The sequence below is a fragment of the Phocoena sinus genome, chromosome 14, assembly GCF_008692025.1.
Source record: "Phocoena sinus isolate mPhoSin1 chromosome 14, mPhoSin1.pri, whole genome shotgun sequence".
NCBI classification, from domain to species: domain Eukaryota; kingdom Metazoa; phylum Chordata; class Mammalia; order Artiodactyla; family Phocoenidae; genus Phocoena; species Phocoena sinus.
This window is the reverse complement of record NC_045776.1, coordinates 15,182,246-15,202,675: the sequence shown is the minus strand read 5'-3', so window position 1 is coordinate 15,202,675 and position 20,430 is coordinate 15,182,246. Positions and strand designations below refer to the sequence as shown.

Genomic DNA, 20,430 nt, shown 5'->3' with positions numbered 1-20,430 from the left:
ATATGGGAATACATGTATAACTGATTCATTTTGTTATAAAGTAGAAACTAACACACCACTGTAAAGCAATTATACTCCAATAAAGATGTTTAAAAAAAAAGATGTGGACAAGGCAAGCTAGGGTGCAAAAGAGAAAGTGAGCAGAAAAATAAAAAATCAAGCTTCAAATTAATGAGGAGCCTGTTGATTTCATTCAAAATTCAAGTGTAATACCATTTTGTTAAAAACTAGGACCACCTAAGCACGGAGAAGGGTATTAAAAATCTGATAATTATCTGGGTAATTTGAAAGAAGCCTCATCCTTTCATGTGGGTAAATCTGGCTGAAACAAACACACCCAAAAAAGCCCTTAATCTAACGGCCTTGTTTCATCATCTCTCTATTCCCCTTGGCCAGACGGCCAAATATGGAGCCAGAACGAGGGCAGCGGTGTGATCATACTGGCAACTCGGCTGCAGCAGGCCAATTGGCACATGAAGTTTTTACAAGGACCCTTGGAAAAAGAAACTCCAAAGGATACACATGTGTTGAAACATGTTTGTGATAAAATTTCTGTGTAACTTTAAGACAAATATTAAGCCCAGTACGTTAGGATAAAAGATGTGAAGGAGATTTTACGAGAAAGCCTTGTCACCTGAGGTCACCTCTCCTTCCCATTTTTATTACCGTGTCTCCCCAAGTTAAACAATTTCTTTCTAGAAAGGGGGAGGTCCACCATGGCAGTAAGGCTCTGCCTTAGGAGAGGAAATTGATACTCCACCCTCCTTATTCTGTGGGGCAGCACACCTAGAAAGAAAGCAGAAGGAAAAGCAAACAGCGGTGGCGGGCGTAGGGAGAGAGCGTAACACTTGTGCCGAGAAAGATGGACCCCTGTGCTCACCCAGCATGCGTTTGCAGCATAGAGGACTTCACTTTCAACAGTATATACCTGGAGAGTAAAAAGACTTTTTTTTCTCTTTAACTAAGTAACTGGGGTAAGAGAAACTACCAAAGGCATTTAAGAGATGACAGCTCACAGATGGCTATCTTGCTTTTCAGGCTGATTAGAGATAAGTATCCAGACTGTCCCACAGTATCTCCAGGTGAAGCAAATCCCCTGGGCTATAAACGAAGCCGGCTTCCTTTGGCTTAGCTCTCCGTGAGGGAGTGATCAGTCACAGACCACCAGAGCTAGAAGGAACCTGATCAAAGCCCCACCATCCCACACCTAGGACCAGAGCCAAAGGATTACAGGAATCCTAGGAGGGCAGCAGCAGAGCTGTACACTAAAGGCCATGTCCTGCAGCTTCCAGACCAAAATGCTATCTGGTGACTCTAGATTCTTCCCTCCTGATTCGTTTAGGTAAAACTTGATATATTTGAAGTTTGCATCTTAAATGTAAAGCCTGAACCCACCAAAACCCTCAGCATCTGCTAATTACTTAATAAGAAGCTCTCCAGTGAAGAGATGAATTAGGATGCATCCATACAATAAAAATACAATGTGGTAAAAATGAATTAGCATTCCGTGTAACGGTAAGTGTTCTGTACCTACTGTTACGTGAAAAAAGCGACTGCAGAACAAACCTGTTTCTGTAAATAATAACTACGTTATGTCCACAAGTAATAACTACGAGTATGTCCGTTAGTAAAGGCACAGAAATGATCAGGAAAATACACAGCCAAGGGACTGGCTGTCATTATCCTGGAGGGGCAAGATTATGGAGGATCTCCAGTTCCCAGTCATTCATGATGTAAAACACGTAAAGAGCAAGTATTGCCATCATATACAAAAAGGTAAAGTTTTAAAGAGAGACAATTACCTCTTTCTTGCGCTCTTTTGTAGCAACTAGAAAGCACGATTCTTCCTTTACACACTTCTCTAAGAAGGTGTTTTCCCCTCATCTTCATGATGGCACTTTCCTTTGGGAGCCAAGTCTCTCAGTTGCAGAGTCCTAAGAAGTATGGATGAAACCTTCACCTCTTTAGGGCAAAGAGGAGTTAAATATGGTCCCTGCAGCACTGTGGGCTTCCCCAAATTAAGGCTTCCATCGCATCAGAGGTACCCGTATGAGCACACACCGAGTGTGTCAGGACCATCCAGAGTCAAGCTGTGTGTAAGCTAAGGGATGAATAAACAACCTAAAGATGATGCAAGTCATATTTCAAAGGATGGACAGGAGAGGAGGCAAAATTTGGAGGTACAGCTTGAATAAACAGCTTGATGGCCAAACGCTGCAAGGGGGTTGTCTACACTGGAGCATCCCCATGGCTGCACACCACCACCCCCGACCCCAGCAGCAGTGACTGCCCAGAAACGGCTCCAGGTGTGCCACGACCTCAACCTCTCCTGCTCTGGCACACCAGAGTGGCGGTTGGGACTGCCGAAGCCTCCTGGACCGGAGCCTCCAGCCTTAAGCTTCCTTTGTCATTGACCTCAAGGTGCCCTCCACAGATGATCATTTTCATGTGAGCCATGACCTGGAAATGTGTCTCCCAAACACTAGGGGTCTCTGGGAAAGGACTCGAAGATAGTTGGGGTGGCAGACATGCCTAGTAAATCGTCAGCATCCTTTCACATCTTCGCCTAAAGTTTTAAATATCCGTTCCAATTATATCCTTTCTAATAGAGTGCCACACTCATCATGCTGTCACAGGCTCTGGAAGTTTAAGAACTCAGGTCACTTAGGAACCACTTCGCATCTTGCCAGCCTCCAATTCAAAGAAATCCCTCATTAAGAACCTCAGAAGCACATCTACCCAGGAAATGCAATTATATTTCCTTAATTTATAATAACTTCTATTTCTATGATTTAATCAGCATGACTGCATCTTTCTTTTTGAATAGAATGGCAATTACAGGAAGTCCCCTACATACAAGTTGCGAACTTTCACGTATTCTCATGTCCAGTTGTAAGTTTGTTCACGTGTCTGGCATACATTGTCACGTGCCTGCATCCTCTACAAGTGATTGTGCTTTTGAGTACTTTACTGTACAGTACTATATAGAGGACATAGTACAGTATCTTTATTTCAAACCCAGGATGACATCTATGATGAGAAAAGAGGAAAGCTACTACCCAGACATCACTGGATCGTTTTTTTAAGAGGGTAGATAGAATTGAATGCATCAAGGAACCAGAACCTGTGCCATCATCGTCAGGCGTGAAATTGCAGCTTGCCCTATCTCCTAGGGCTCACGATCCTTCAGCTCTACCATCTCTCACCTCCTCCAGTCAGTAACTCTTCTTGCCCGTTCACTCGATGCCAGCCCCTGGATGCCAGCTGTTGTACTGTACTTTTCAAGGTACTGTAAGATTAAAAATGTTTTAGTCCTCGTGCAGTAGTTCATACTACATAGTATGAGATTATTAATCTTCATATGGCTATCCCCGTGGACCATGTTCTTTACTGTGGGGAAAATTAAAAGAAAGTGTTTGCCGATGAATACTTGAACACTTGGGCTGTCTGACTCTAAGCGAGAAGATACCCTCCCCTAACTGGTGTCTCTTACATCAAGAAGAGCAAAGTTTTTGCTCTTGGTATTTGTTTTCCTAATCCAGCGTATTTTTAAACACTGGGTAGTTCTGGGGCTTCCCTTGTGGCGCAGTGGTTGAGAATCCGCCTGCCGATGCAGGGGATGCGGATTTGTGCCCCGGTCCAGGAAGATCCCACATGCTGCGGAGCAGCTGGGCCCGTGAGCCATGGCCGCTGAGCCTGCGCGTCCGGAGCCTGTGCTCCGCAACGGGAGAGGCCACAACAGTGAGAGGCCCGCGTACCGCAAAAAAACAAAACAAAACAAAACAAAACAAACTGGGTAGTTCTGCCCTTGATAAAGATGAAGAACCAGGGCTTCTAAAATGGGTCAGAAAGATCTCAAAGGAATAAGGATATATGTACACCTGTATATTCTAAAGATAGTACTTATTCCTGCCAATTTTAGTACTTTTAGGGAGAACTAAAATAAGACCTAATTTTTTGACAGCTTCAAGAGAATGAATTTGTCAAAATTATATATAATTCCTCTGAGCTAGAAATACATGTATATCCAAGGAGAATGGTGTCAAGTACTTCTTCAGTTTTCACAAACATTTGGCTACATCATTCACAAAACCAGTCTGAAAATGCAACTACTGTTGCTTTTTCTTCAATAATTCTTTACTATCAACTCTCAAAATAAATGCTACTTAACTGATTACTCTTACCCAGGCGTGTTTGTCCCCTGGAAACTATGACTGACATACTTCAGATATGTGGTTTCCTGCGCAATTCCTCAAAATAAAGCCTCTTTTCCACGGCTGAGAAAGGCCCACAAGGGAGTCTCTGCTCGGTAGCTGGGGAGACTTTTATTTTAAGGTTAAATTAGATCCTGCCACCCCCTTACTTCCTAACCTCCGACGGCTTCCCATCTTATCCAGTGATGGAAGAAATTGTCACAGGTACGGGAAGTCATTCTGGCTTACACATGGTTTGGCTTGACCTTTATGCTAACTACAACAGCCTGTCTTCTGGCCTGTCAAACAGGCATTGTACATCTGATTCAACCACTAAAATCTGATTTAACCATTTAAAAATCAAAAGGGAATACCTGGTTCAGGCATTCAAAATGGAGCCGGGTGGCCATCGTGGATGTGCTTTCAGACATGTTCCTGTATCACTGAGAACTTGAATTCTCTGAGCTGTATCAGACTCAAGGATACCATCAGTCGTTCTTACTATCTGCTAGCAGCTGCCTAGGTCTCAAGGTCTCCCCTTGTACCTGTGCAACCACTTCAGACCCCAACCAATCCTTATTTGTCAAGCATCCTGACTTCTTGCCAGCTTCAATTATGATTCTTGATACATAGCTCACGTGGCTAACTGTAACTTTGTGATTTTTGCTTACATAAGCCTCCCCCATTTTGCAGTCAGGTGGAACACAGTTTAAGTACTTCTTAAATCTGTGTCTCTTGGGCTATAGTCCTCAGGCTCAAATAAAATTCTTTTCTATTCCTATTAAAATATATATTTTTTGTTTGCTTGTTTTTATATATCATTTGTGTGAGAAGTATTATAAACCTATTACAGTACGGCACTATATAGCCGATTGTGTTAGTGGAGTAACTGTTGGACTTACAAACTGGTCTTATGTGCGCTCGGAAGAGAACTCGTTCATATGTAGGGGACTTACTGTACACGTATGTAACGATGCATTCCATATGGACCTACTTGGGGACTGCCTGGTTTGCGGCCATATGGTATATACAGGGCTTAGGTGACACCTATGCAGTCAAACCAGAGCACATTGTTTCGTTTTGCACAAAGTTAACACAAACCTAGAAAAAGCCTTGTGTTTGGTGGGGGTTGAGAAGTTTCTTCAGTTATCGGAGGGGAGGCCTGAAGAGTTGAAGAGGAACACAAAAACAGAATGGGAAGAGAATCTCTGCCAGCACGTAGATTTCCTATCACACTAAGTGGAAAAAATAGTGTGTGTTTGATGCTTGCAAGGGAAGAAAGACACAGCTTGACACTGAAAAACTTTCATTTATAATATGCTGAGCCATGTTTATATCTTGGGAGAAAATTCACGCAGTGCGGCAAAACATTTTTTTAAAAATTCAACAAAGGTCACCAAGTAGTTCCAGACACCAAGCTGAGAGGCTGCAATAGGAAATGAAAAGTGATGGAATTTGCACCAGGGGATTTAGGACTGATCAGCTTAAGAAACACAACACTCATGAGGAATGGACCACCTTTCCTGATCCACCTCAGCCCACTTCATCACTCTCCTGACTGCCCTCAAACCATCCAACTCAGAAGAGAAAGGTGATGCCAGGAGGGAAAAAGTAGGACCCGACAGAAGAAGTAGGAGACACCAGGCACCAACACAAGCTCTAACTGTAAATTTCCCTGCCGAGGGGCGTGGACCTGCAGTAACTGCACAAGACCTGAGGACCCAGGCCTAGTGGCCATAGAAGGAAGAAACAGGGACCATTTCTCCATTGGCAAGGAATCCGGCGGCTCACACCCTTTTGCTTTCTGCTCCAAGGTTTTCAACCTTGGCTGCATAATGGAATCATGCAAGGAGCTTCAAAAACGTCCAGTGTCTGGCACCCACCTGCAGAGTTTGATGAAACCGGTCTAGGGTACCAATCTGGACAATGGAATTATTTTTTTTTTAAAGCTCACCAGGTGGGCTTCCCTGGTGGCGCAGTGGCTGAGAGTGCACCTGCCGATGCAGGGGACACGGGTTTGTGACCCGGTCCGGGAGGATCCCACATGCCGCGGAGCGGCTGGGCCCGTGGGCCATGGCCGCTGAGCCTGCGCTCCACAACAGGAGAGGCCACAGCAGTGAGAGGCCCGTGTACCACAAAAAAAAAAAAAAAAAAGCAAGGAAATAAAGCTCACCAAGTGATTCCAAGCACAGTTTAGGCTACAAAGCCATAGGCAGTGTTTTGCAAGTAGGAAGCAAAGAAGAGCCATGTGTGAGGAAGGAGTCCCGGAACGGTACAGTGATGTTCAGGACAATGCTTCTCAGTTTAACGTGCGTAGGAAACACCTAGGGACGCTTGTTAAAATGCAGATTCTAATTCAGTAGGTCTGGGGTGGGGGGGCCTCAGCACTGACAACAGTGACGTCTTGCTGTAGGGAGTTAGAACAGATCACAGCCTCCATCATTTAGCTAGAGGAGGAGGTACCACAGAAGGGGTCATTACAAATATTATGGTTTCATGTTTTTCTTCTTCAGCGGTATTAACGGTACTTTAATTTCACTGGATAACTCAGGATCACCACGTGCACAGTGATGCCCATGGAAATCAGTGTGTGTGAAAACCGTCCCCTTTATCACATGGCCCCAGCGCGTGCTGGGCTTTTTTGGTGGGGGGATACAATGGGCTGAATTGTGTCCTCCCAAAACTTATACATTGAAGTCCTAAAACCAGTACTGGAGAATCTGATTATTTAGAGATCAAAGCTTTAAATAGGCCAGAGTTAAAATGAGTTATGAGAATGGGCTCTAATGCCGTATGAAGTGGTATCCTTGTAAGAGGAAGAGATTAGGACACAGACAAGCACAGAAGGAAGACCCTGGGAAGACACAGAGAGAAGAGGGCCACCTGCAAGTCAAGGAGAGGCCTCAGAAGGGATCAACCCTGCGACCACACTGGTCCCAGATCTCTAGCCTCCAGAACTGCAAGAGAGTCTCTTGTTTAAGCTTCCCAGTCTATGGTAGTTTGCCGAGGCGTTCCTGGCAAACTAACATGGGGCAGGACGGGTGGTTGGTTCATGTGTCTACTTTTGATAACTTGTCCGACCTATGTTTTTTACCAGCAGGACTGACATCCTTATTTCTAGCATCCTCCTTCCCTCATCTAAACGTCTCTTTAATTTATGGTTGGCAGCAGGCAAGGTAACCACAGCTGTCAGGCTTTTCAGAGGAGCCTAGTGGTTAACAACAGGCTCTGGCGTCAGCCTGTCTTGCTCCGCCACACACCTGCTCTGGGACTTGAGAATTCACAGGACAACAAGCTAGTTCCTGACAGCGAGCCTTCACACAGGGCCACCAGAGGAAATCACACGAGCCTGTGTTTCTCCATGATCTCTGCTCTTGCGTTCAAAGTTCCCCCAGACCCACCCTTTTCCCTCCCCTCCTCTCACCTGTGTTCCAGGTAGAAAATGCAGCCCGATTAAGTGACCTCCAAGTAGGTTTTATGCAGAGCCTCACACTTACCTTTCCCTATGCCCTCCCAGATGATGGGCAGGAGTGATTTCCCGAAAACCGACATAATATTAAAGTCGATTTTTACAGACTTAAAATCCTTCAGCCAAACTTTCTCAGAGATAAAACCCCACTGATGTTACATTCTAGGTTCCTCTAAGCTTTCAGAATCTGCCAGAACTAAATTCCAGTGCACCTTTCGGGCAATGACCTTGCCTCCAATGAACAGTCTTGTGGTCTTGCTGGGCTCTCAGGAAGCCAACCTCCACTCTGACCTGTCATTTTTCACCACAAAAGCCGTGAGTCGTTTCACTATAGGAAAATTCCAGAGTGACACACGGACTCGTTACCAAGAGCAAGGCCAAGTGGAAGCAAAGAGAGGGGAGAGCTGGAGGGGAAGTAACAGCCTGGTCTCCGCACTGGCTTTTAGACGGCCTCCGACCTCTGAAGGAATAGTGAACACACACAGGACGTTACAAAAATTGCATTTGTCAATCTGCCGACCTTTATAAGCTTAGTTTGCCTTTCATTTAACCTCCATTCAGCTGAGTCCATTAAAGTGGCTGCTACCAAGGTCAGAGGCTCCTACATGACTGATATCCACATCTTTTTCTCACCCGACTTCATCTCTCCGTAGGATACTCTCTAGTCCTTATCAAGTGTTTATACCTATCATTTTCTTCTTTGTTATACCCCAGGGCATTTCATCTGCCTAATACATCAAGTGGTGCATTCCAACATTTTCCTCCTTTCCCTTCTCCAAAATACCATTAGACTCTGCCTCTCTCTCCTCAGAGTATTTCAGTAGTTCTTTCCTTCTCCGCTACTTTGTCCCCCACCCTCAGTGTCGAAAGGCATCACTCTAGGAGTCTCCGTGATCTTCATGGAATCAAAGAGCTGGCACTGTTAAAAAGGCAGTTCAGAGTTTAAGTTCCAAAGTTTAATTACTGATGTTGGGAACCGTGCAACTGAGCCAACCTATGATACTTTTTAGCCGTAAAAGGAAAAGTGAAATGTTGCAACACTGATTTAGGACACTCTTCATTGAAAATAACTTTCTCTAGATGTGTGTCCCTCAAATAAGATATATACTCTCATTTGATTTTTGAATGTGAGGCCTTCCACTGTAGAAATTCAAAACTAACAAGTTTATGGAGAGTTGGCTTTGAGTCAAAGCATGTGACGATCACTACACAAGTTGAGAATTAAGGACATATGGAATTAAGGATGGTGGGCAACTAGCCAAGGCAATCCAAGGATTACTCAACTGGCAAGGAAGGCCAGTCTGGGAACACAGAGAAAAGCAGCAGTAAGTCAGCACTTAACTAGCTGCAGTAAAATCAGCTTCTTAAAAACATCCCGACAAGTTACATTCACTTAGAGAATCATTTAAGGGAAGGTGACTGGAAATAAAGTTCCAGCTCAACAATAACTATAGTTGATTCCTTGAGATCAGGAAATCAAGCCACAATGAAAAGATGCTCAGGCCAGAGACCCAGATACAATAAGGTAATACAAAGGCAAAGGCCTCAAAGAAGCAGCAGCCTAAATGTCCTCAAGGTTGCCCCCTTGAGGACTCAGACCTGTGGATGAGGTCACATATGGATGTATTTGTATTAAGACAGCACTTTAGAAGTTGGCAAACTTTCCCTGAAGAGGGCCAGACGGTAAATATCTGAGGTTTGGGGGCCAAGTAAGGTCTGTTGCACAGTTTAACCCTTTAAACAAGGTAAAAAGCATTCTCAGATCATGGGTTGTATAAAGACATGCCACCTGCCCTACTAAAGCAGGCCAATCCCTGCTTTATACCAAACTTTCTGAGCCAGATCCCAGTGCAGAGGGCCCTCCCAGCTTCCCACCAGTTCTCTGTACCAGCAGCCACCGACAGCTGCTCCAACTGTTCCCAGAGGACTAAGGATGGGGGCCTCACACCAGCACGGGCAAATACCAGGGAACACCCCAGAGCAGTGGCCAAGGGGTGGAAACGTTGCAGATGGATAAGGCTAGAATGGACGTGGTCCAAGTTTCTGAAGTCATGAAGGGCGTGGAAAGATAACCTGGTTCACGTCCTAACCCACCAAACAAGGAGGCAATATAGTTGTTCTTCCAAGCTCTCACACCTAGTTTTGACTCACACAAATCATACCTTGGAGCTAGAAAGATGTCCTTTGCTTGACTGGGATTACACGTGTAGAGGTTAACACCACTCCGACCCCTATACAGGTACTTCAGGATGTAAACAAGTTGTCCATGCAGTTCAGATGCATTTATGAACACAGACCTGTAATGGGTTATTAGAGTCGAGGAATGTAGGAGGGGCACGCCTTCTCTTAACACTCTGCTTCAAGTTACCGTTGGCAAACATGGGGCAACCTAGGCTGAGGCAAACCGGGTCCACACGAGGTATCTGTTCCTAGTTGGCCCATTCTGATGCTGTCTCACAGGACACACAGCCAGAGAATCGGCCTTCTCTTTGGAATGCTTTCACATTCCAATAATTCTTAGAAGGGACTTGTGGCACGTGTTAGTTCCCTTCCTGCTAGGAGAAGATAAACACATTAGTTACTACCATCCCCGGGTTCTCGTGTCCCTGCCTGGAGCTGTAGGGCTTCTTTTGCTGAAACGATACAGCTGGGCCACAGGAATTTAAGCTCTTAGTTCCCCCAAATGTGACATCGGATGTGTGCCAAAGATAATCATCTAACAAAAGTCCCCAAGGAAATCCTTGGCTCCAAATTCCTTTACTGAAAGAAAGAAACTGAATTAAAATCCATGCAGTCCACGAGAGCAGGGGTTTGGGGGTTTCTCCTGACTTATTCACATATGTATTCTGGGTGCCTAGAATGTGCTCAGCACATAGCAAGCTCTGAATAAGGAACGCAAACGCTGTTAAAACTTTGAAATTGGTAAATGGCTTTTATGGAAAAGAACCTGGCTTGGCAGAAGAGAAGCTGCCGGTGTTACAGCTGATTACCTTTTCACCCCCCAAATAAAAAGCAATAAGCTGAGAAAGAATGGAGACCTTCGTTCGCTGGATAGTCAGCAATGCCCCGAATCAGGCAGACCCTCTAACGCACAGAGCAGCCAGGGTCCCACTGCACAGGAAGGTAGTAAGTTTGCGTAAGCTGAACCACTGAGCTTAAACTACCGATTGGAATGCAAACTACCATCTGAGAAAACAGGGTATTCTAGAAAAAAGAGCATATTTGCTTTTTCCGGGTGCATCCACCCCACAGCTTCACTTAAAAAGATGAAGGGAAGTGAATGTAGCAAGTCAGACATCAACAACTTTGGGGACAATGCGTAGCAACTGGACTCGGTCTCAAAGGACACCAGTGAAAGCATGGCCTTTTGTGGCCAGTTCAATTGTTAGTTGTTTCCTACCCTTCTGTCTTGTTCCCTAGAGAATGAGTGAAAAGTGAGAAAGAACCTTGCCTGGGCCAACATCCTCCACCTCCCCTCTCTCCTGACACCTGCTCAAGCTAAAGAAGAGGGTGTGGGTAGGGAAGGAGATCCCCTTTAAAACTGCATCCACCACCACTTCAAAGCCAGTGTCCACAGGGCAATCAACACACTGGGCAGGACTGCCCACATCCTCTTCGGGTATTATTTAAAGGAACAAGTCCATGGAATGAGCTATATAACTGCCAGAAGCAGCACCTATAACACATTAGCAATTAAAGTTTAACAGGTCATGGTGGGAACTAATGCAGACAATGGCAGCAGCTCACAGGTGTAAGTAATCTGCTTTCCAGCAGAAAGAAACTCAGCTAAAAGCAGCAGGCATACTCCGATAGTAACAGAAGTTCTGGAAGACCTAAAAGATTTCAGTCACATCTCCTTGTTTACTTGTAAAATTAACATTCATCCACCGAGTCCTGGGTATGTGACAATGTGTATGGACCCTGTCCAGGCACAGGGCTAGCCTCTGAGGCTACAGTCATGAGAGGACAGAGGAACCAGGCACTCAGCAAGCTAACCATCCAGTGGGAGAGAGGGTCTAACAGGGAACCATGAGGCTGCCTCCAACTTATCTGTGATTCAGGCAGTTTTGCACGTAAGCCACCCCGATCAGTTCCCTGCTCTGTTCTTAACAATTGGACTACTTCCTCCTTACGGTGAGAATATGGACAGTAGTCATGAAGATACAAATGCTTTCTTAAAGGGGGCCCACAAGCCCTGTATAAGCCAACAGTGATTCAGAGCAGGTTCTAAGCTATGCTGGCCACAGAATGGGGAGGGAGAAGGGAGGGACCAGAACTGGGCTGAGGACCTAATCGCTAGTCTTGTCTCTGCCAATAAAACCCTTCATGACCCTGGACAAGGGGCAAATCTCTAAGAGCCTCTAAAATGGGGTAACTATGCCTTCTGCCTACTTTTATACTTACGTGAACAGAGAACATCGTGTAGTCAGGTAGGAGGCAGGAAGCAGAAGATATCCTTTTTGTATTGATAATTTTCCCAAGGCACTAGACTTCTGGGCCAGCCTACAACTGGAGAGGCAACTAAAAACAGCTGACGTGTGACTGCTATAAACACCCTCAGGGTTTCTGGCTAGGGTCTGAATTTGCTCTTTCAAAAATGTCTACTGTAAAGCTCAAAACTCAGCAGATGTCTACTGAGCGCCCAGCTTGTGCACTCACCACGCCAGACTTCGGGAGACACAGCAGCGAGCCTGAGCGGCAGCATTCACTGAGCGCTTCCTATGTATATCAACTCATTTACATCTTCACTAGAACCCTGTAACTGCAGTACTAACGTGATCCTCATTTACTTAAAGGAGAACACTAGAGTACAGACTGAGAAATGTTCAAGGTCACAGAAGCAGTAGAGCTGGAATTCAAACTGGGGAAGACAGTTTCTACTATGGACGTTTTGACATCAAAGCCCTGTGTAGGGACTTAGGAACCTGCCAGATAGCACATTCTCCAGCCCTTGCTCCAATGGAGACTTACCTAAAGTCCGGGGCTCTCCCTCTGGTGGTGCTGCCCTAACTAAGCGACCTTCTTGCTCTCTAATTTCCAAGTAAACATATTTGCAAAAATATGTTAACTTCCACATTTTAATTGAGATAATGCAACAGTGCTGCCAAATCATAAGTGGGAGTTTTTGCATCCCCATGTCATTATTTCCCATGGGAGCATGACCCTCATGAGACAGCACTGATGGGACAAATACAGCTGAGAGACTCTACTTGTAGGTCTGTGAACCACAAAGCTGAAGATCATAGCTAACGCAACAAACACCGAACATTCTGTTAAAGAACCACATTGAAGGACAATCAAGTCTTGTCTTGCCCATAAAGCCATTCCTAGCTGCTTCTAATCTCTTCCCCATCATAGTATAAACTACACAATCTTGAACTCAGTCATGTACATTGTATACTGGTTACAGTCGTAGAGGCCTCAGTCTAAGACTCAAGTCTGTAAAACGTGACCAGGGACTACGCTCAAGCATTTTCTAGGACTATGTTAAGCTCATAATAGAGGCTCAAGGGCTTCCCTGGTGGCGCAGTGGTTGAGAGTCTGCCTGCCGATGCAGGGGACACAGGTTCGTGCCCCGGTCCGGGAGGATCCCACATGCCGCGGAGCGGCTAGGCCTGTGAGCCATGGCCGCTGGGCCTGCGCGTCCGGAGCCTGGCCTCCGCAACGGGAGAGGCCACAACAGTGAGAGGCCCGCGTACCGCAAAAAAAAAAAAAAAAAAAAAAAAAAAATAGAGGCTCAAGTCCTTAATTGATTAATGGATCCAAAGAGTTAATTAGCATGTTTATTGGATACAGGCTCACTCAATACAAGTTGATTTCTTGATGTTTCCTACACTCATGTTCTTATTTTTAAAAAGACTATCATTTTCTTGATGAGACCCCCATAAAGAAAAGGTAAACACAGACCTTTTGTTCAAAAACTACATCGTCTGGGAAAGGAGGAAAAAAGTTAACTTGTAGGAAGAACTTTTAATAGCCACAAGAGGGGTAAATGCCATTATAACTTTATGGGCTTGCTTTGGCTAGGATAAATTTATAGAGTCTAGATAAATCACACACACTCTGAAATCTTAACTACTGGTAAAATAATACACTCCATGTCAGAGTGTAACACTGAGCAAACATGCCCTCTACGCTTAAGCTGCCAAAGGCGTTTGCTCAGTGTTTCATCAGCTTTGGGGACTTGGCTCAATGCACACTGTGGTAGAGTCCCTAGAGACAGACCCTGTGATTACGATGAAATCCTACAAGGAAGGAAAGCTATACATGTAGGAACCAACGTCGTGTATAACATAGTAATGGAAGCTCAATTGTTTGAGACAGATCAAGAGCAGTGGTAACTCAGAAAACCACTGTGGTCACAGTGGCTGCTAGAGTTATCTGCTTCTTTCGAGTTTATAGCCTCTAAATGTATAGTTTTCTTCCTTAGATGCCAGATTTGGAAAGTTCAGCCACATCTGTAGACACCACCGGGATGATGAAAGGGCCCAGACTTTGAAGTCAGACAAACCTGGGTCTGAACCCCGAGTCTCCCGTGTGTTAACTTTGTGACCCTGGGCAAGTGGACTTAATCCGAGCTTCGGTTCTCTCTGTAAAACTGAGGCAACACACATGCTACAGAATGGCTTTGAGGATTACAGCTGTATGTACATAAAGTGCATAGGACACTGGTGAATATACAGTAAAATCCTCCAACTGTCATTTAATGTAAGGCTTAAGTAGAAAGGTGCCGCTTACGTAAAACCACGGAAAACAGAAGTGTACAAGCGTGGTGGGGTCCAGGACAGAGTATTCCGACCCCATCTCTTTTCCATATCACCTCAGTCTCCATATGACTTTTAGGAATAATGGCAAATCAGATGTTACATCTACTATACCTCCATGTCAACGGGTTTTCGAAAGCCAGTGTTAAAAGACCACCTTGTAAATTCAGGACTGACTTCCGGTATGCATTCTCTTCAGCAAAAAGCCATTCACCAGAGACATCTGCTAAGAGTGGGATTCTAGGCAGTCAGAAAGCATTCCCAGAACAGTAGTAGCTCTGCTACGTTACTTTCACTTTAATTAAGGGTCATCCAACAGTCCATGAGTCCGATTTCCTGGAAGGCTGGTTCTTTGTCTGATTTGAAGTTACTGGGGTAGAAGAGCTAACTCATCTGCAGGGGCCTCTGAGGATCTGTCCAAACAGGTCTGCACCATGACTCTGGTTTCTATAGCAGCGCTTCAAGCCTTAATGCATATCTCGTTAACATGCACGTTCTGATTCAGGAGTTCTGGGCAGGGGCCTGAGACAATACAAGCTCCCAGAAGACGCCTGTGCCAGACCACACCGGGAGCAGCAAGGGTCTACAGGGCCGGGACAATCAGAATTCACAGACCGAAGAGCAAACAGCATTCCTCCATTCTTAGGGCTAAAACAGGGGCAGGAACTGCCAACTAACTGTCTTTAGAAAGGTACTAAACTATGGCAATTGTATAAAACCAATGAAGTACACACAGAACTCTTAAAGGAAAACTGAAAAAACATTCACAGGGACCATTACCATTTTCTTCAGCTGAAAACATCCTCCCACTCCTCTAAGCTCTTTTCTCCTATAAATAAGATACCCTTTTTGTTAGCTCTCTAAGCTGTTTCTTTGAGTAGCTGTTAATGAAAACATATCAAGACACTGTTAATGTCTCCTACAGAGGCTTAGTACAGAAAAACACCAGTTTTTAAATTCTGTTAAAAAAAAAAGTAACAGCGTAACAAGTAACAGCTTAAGGAATGAAATCAGCTTCGAACACTAATCAGACACCAATGGTTTCTGAAAATCGGACATGCATTCTGTAACTGTCACTAACTTATGTGCAGTCTGACCTTCAGGGACCAAATAAATGAGCAAACCATCTCAGGGATACGTTCCATGTTAGATGAGAGGTTTTATGCTGCGGTGACAGGGGAAAAAATGTGTCCTAACAAATAGTGTGGATGAAACACAGGGCTAGCACCAGGTCAGGTCTCCAGATAGGTGACCTTACTTACCCAGTTAACCTCTCCAAGTCTTCACCTGCCAACTGAACCATACTCTCTCCTCCCCACTAACTCACATGTCTCGTTCAGTATCACCACCCACTACCTAGAGAAGGCGCCCTTCCCAAGGCTAAGACTTGACTGTTGCTTCACTTAAGCAGCATGGTACGTGATGTAACTGATGGTGCCTTTGTACCCTAAATTGACCAGCCCTGTAACCACTTACACCCGAAACTTTGAGGGATTTTTTTTGTTTTTTTACAGCTCAAAGGATTCATCTGCTACTGCATCATTAGTGCAACTTCATTCTCTTTCAAGTTCACTTTTGAGGATTGCTGTGTTATTTTATACTACCCAATAGTTAGCCTGGCACCCCAAACAGTGCACAATTCCCAGAGACAGAAATGGAGTCTGGTGGAGTGTGTGATCCCTGTACCTCCCACAAAACCTTTAAAAAGCAGGTAACTCATAAGCGCTTATGGTGGGTGCCTCCTTCCAATGAGGGCACTGGCACAGAAGCCTATGGTGACAAGTCAAACCTCACCTCCAGAGATTACGAGCAAGAAACAGTGATTCACCTTGTTGAGAATCAGAACCACCTGGGAGTATTAATACTTATAGAGTCCCTAGCCCTATTCATGCTTAGCTTTAACGAGCACCCAGGCTCTGTGAGCTGAATTTTCAACAAGACTGATCCTCTTCTTGTGGCTCAACCATCTTGACGCTTTTCGCTTTCACTTAACCCAAGTCATGCCCGCAGTCCTCCCCATCCTCCTGCCCACAGAGGCCGTGACACTGTTACACTCTGTCCTGGCAGAAAGTCAAAAGATAGCCAAGGACCAAGGATTTCCTGGTTGTATGCCTTTAGGTTTTCAAAACAAACACAAAACCAGCCATTGACCTTTGCTATGCCGCACTGTTCACACCCACCATCCGACCCGCTTTCTTTACGAAACTTTCAACGTTTTCTCCAACCATCACACAAGTATTCAAGGAAGCAATAAACCACCTCCCCTCAGGTTCTAAGAGCACGAACTCTAGGTGCCGCCGCCACTCAGTTGCCCATCGTTGGTCCGGCGCAGAAACCACACGCAGAAGAAAAGAAAGCGTTTGCACCAAGGAGCACTCACCCAGCACCCACCACCGTGGCCCCGGTCCCCGAGCGGATCTCCAAGCCCCTCCTGCGCGGCGCCGCCTCCCCAAACAGCGCGGGCGCAGACGGACGGACTCGGCGGAGCCCCGAGACTTACCTGAAGCACGTCGTGAGCTCGCCTGAAGGCTTCAGACACGGGTATGTGGTCGTGACGATTTTGTTTTCCGAGCAAATTTCTCTGTGGAAAAAGTTGGAGGAACTTCGTTGGTTCTCCGCTGGAGAGCGGAGGACAGCGCGCGTCGGGCATCCGCGTCCCGCGCGGCGACCAGGCGCTGGTTCCCCCAACGCGGGCGCGGAGCGGACTCCAGGGTCAGGGGTGGACCCGGCGAGGGTCCAACGCAGGGAGCCCAGGCCCAAGGGAGAGAAAAGGTGAAGAAGGGGGGTACTAGAGGGCGGCAGGAATGCGGCGCGCGGGTATCTCAGTGCCCCGACCCACAGACGGAGGAGCCAGGGCTAAGGGCGCGGAGGGTCTCACCCGGGAGCAGAGTTTAACATCAGCCAGAACTGAGCGCCCGGGGAAGCGAGGGCGTGAGGCTCACCGCTGTGGGGGGGAAGGGGCACCGGCTGCACCCCAAGAGCCGGGGCGCACCAAGCAGGGACTGGCAGCGCTTACCTGTCGCCGTCCTCGGGCTCCTCTCGGTAGCTCCACGTGTGTCCCAGGGCCAGGAGCAGCAGAAGCGGACCCAGGCTCTTGCCCAGCTGCCCCCTCGCCGCTCCTCCCCGGCTCGGAGGCGGCGGCACCATCAGGGAAGCTCCCGACTTCTTCCCGGCGCCGAAGCTCTCTCCCCGCCCTGCGCCCGGCTCCTCCGCGCCCGCCGCCGCCTTCCCTCTTTCCGGCAGGGGGCGCCCGAGGGCGGGGGCGTTTACGCCACCTGCGCGAGGCACCGGGGTTGGTGGCGCCGTGGTGTTGAGGGGGATTAGGCTAGGGATTGGGGGTGCAGACTGCCAGCTCCGAAGAGAGGCCGGGAAATGGGGCGCCTGCGGTTCCCAGCTGGCGCGACGGTCGCGGGGTCCAGGCCGTCTCGCTCGGGAGGTTCACGCCGGAGAGACGAACTCGCTCCACGCGGCTTGGGGCGGCGCCCTTGCCGCCTGCTTCTTCCTCCGCCGGGCGCCGCGCGCAGGGTGCGGAAAGCAGGCGGCCGCTTGCATTTTACCCCGGGGGCGCAAGCCCGGGAGGAGGAGCCGATTCTCACCCCGGGAAAAGGGAGGGGGAGCAGAGGGGTTAATAAGCTTCCTTCCTGTTGTCGGTTGCTATCCAAGGACCTGGGTCAGGCTAATCTTTGGCTTCTCCCCTCGAGCGCCTACACTGTCCTTTCCCGCTACCTCGGTTCTCCTTAGTAGAATAAGGGAGGAAGAAGGAGGTGAAGGCTCCAGCGGCTCTCCCAAACTGCCTTCTCTGAAACCTGAAATGGTTTCACCATTTCTAGAGCGTGGTCTGTCTTCATTAAAGCTTCTTAGTTCTCCGGTCGAACAAGCAACGAGCTCTCATCAGCTCTTTCTGGGCGCCGGGGGGTTTAAATCCTCTTGCCCTGAGCAGCTTTAATGCTGTTTCAAAACCACGCACGCATGCGAGAGCTGGAAACTCCTGGAAGATCAGGTGAGACACGGAAGGGGGCCGTTAATCAGCGCCTGCCCCCTGCTAGTTAACGCGGGGTTGTTAACGGGTATTTTGAAAACCCGGGCTGCGGGGCGGTACGGTAAATCAGCTCACCTGGTGGTGACCCAATTGTAACTCATATATATACGCCTGCATCTTCACACTTTGTTGCACGTTAGGCGTTTCTGTGCCTGTTAAAGAGAAGCTCGTGACATAAACGTGCCCCGCTGAGCAAGCAAGTGGTCGTGGCCCAGAAATAAGTTGCAAGAGCAGGAGGTTGCCCGAGGAGGTGAAAAGGTAGCTTTTTCACAAGTTACCGGTGTGCTAATTGGTTAGGTGAGCAGGTGTTTTGATTCAGAATATTCTGGGCAGCTGAGAATCACCGTGCATATCACATACATCTCGACATTTTAAAATAGCAATGGTATCCTCATTTCTCTGTAGATTGCTTTTGTATTTTCCAAAGGTTTTTCACATTTACGATTTTATTTGATGCCATATCCCTTGAAACTAGGAGTCCGACTTCAGCGAGGTGGGTTTCTTTCCTACAAAACTTAGACATGGCAGAGCATAAAACACACTTGATATTGAAATACGGAGCTACACACAAGAGAAGTGAATTTTCACGTGGTAGTTCAGGAGACACTTCAGAAGCTTGCCAAACCTGCCAGTGACCATCATACAGTCAGGGAAAAAAACAACAAAAAAACCTGGATTAAAACCCAGGCTGTGTGGCTTCCTTGGTCTGTGACCTTGTGTAAGTTATGTGACCTTGTGCAAGTTACCTAACCTTTCTGAAACTCAGTTTCCTCATCTGTAAAATGGAGAAAACTCCCTGAGTGTTTAAGAGTAATAAATGAGGTAACGCATATGATGTTTTCACAGTGCCTGGCATATATCGAGCACTCAGGAGACATTAACTGTTACCATTTTTAACCTAAATGATTCTGTTGCACAAGATTTTCAGTTTTAACTTTCCAGCTTTCTGCTTTCTAGATAGTTTATTTCACAACAGTTGTTTGGGTTCCTAAAGAGATACCTCTCTAAGCACTTGAAAAATAAACCCATGGTGGAGATTATAAAAATTGTATCACCTTAGATTGTGCCAAAAAAAAGTCTCCGTCTTGCAGAGAAGAGGCCATTCTGTAGAAGGTTCTATTTCATTTTTCTTTTTTTTTTTTCTTTTTTCTTTTTTTGGCCAAGTCATGCAGCTTGTGGGAACCTTAGTACCAAGACCAGGGATAGAACCCATGCTCCCTGCAGTGGAAGCTTGGAGGCCTAACCCCTGACTGGACCACACACAAGGCGAAGTCCCTAGGAGGTTCTATTTTTATTTTCTTACCTATTGCTCTATTTCGATATCTGGCTATCTTTTTTTCTCCTCTTTACTCAATTTTGCTTTTCTACTGTTGTATTATGGGTCTTAGTTCTACAAGTAGGAGAGAATGGTATAGGAGATTTGTTTTCGGCTTCCTTAAATAGTTAATAAGCCATATATGGGGACATGCAGCTTTACGGAGAAAGTAACTCAGGCTGCAAATGATAAAAGCAAAATCATGTCTGTTATGCACAGCTGTGTGGCGGAAGATTGGGGACTGAGCTGACTTTGAGGCCTCCTTATTTTCAGCCCCTCCACTGAGCACAGATGAGAATGAGGTGTCAGAGGAGGTGCTGGGGTCCAGCAAACAGGCCACGTTTGCCTGGGAGGAAACCCCGAGGCTGGGTGGTCAGGGGGCATTTCTGGAAGAGGTGAGCTGGAGCAGAGACCTTTTTTAAAACCTTTGCCTGGAGGCCTGGAATTTAAACTCACTGGCAGCTACTGACCGCACAAGACATTTCTTGTGGGGCTTTGGGAGCTGGGCTGGAAAGCACAGCCGAGCGGAAAGAGATGTGGATGGCCTGTATGGATTCCAGTCCCCTGAAAAGTTAAACACTCCTGTAAAAGACGAACCCTGTACTGGCTCAGGCTGCAGCCTGCATGGGAGATGTCGGAATGCAGCTGAG

The 20,430-nt window shown here is 46.6% G+C and overlaps 1 protein-coding gene across 5 annotated transcripts in view; it reads right to left on the bottom strand.

Moving 5' to 3' along the window:
- CCBE1 (collagen and calcium binding EGF domains 1) overlaps window positions 1-17,989 on the bottom strand; it is a 250,728-nt gene extending 232,739 nt beyond the window's left edge. For 3 of the 5 annotated variants that reach the window (XR_004345528.1, XR_004345529.1, XM_032603622.1), the window contains exons 1-2: window positions 17,443-17,955; window positions 16,927-17,007 (exon numbers count right to left, since the gene is read on the bottom strand). Coding sequence is in view for 3 of the 5 variants with exons in the window: in XM_032603622.1 (XP_032459513.1) it covers window positions 16,927-17,007; window positions 17,443-17,573 (212 nt within the window). In the remaining 2 variants the exon portion in view is untranslated. Of the gene's footprint in view, window positions 1-16,926; window positions 17,008-17,442 lie in introns of all 5 variants that reach the window. The other 2 variants (XM_032603624.1, XM_032603623.1) reach the window with 2 other exon arrangements.
- Between the last annotated feature and the right edge of the window lie 2,441 nt (window positions 17,990-20,430).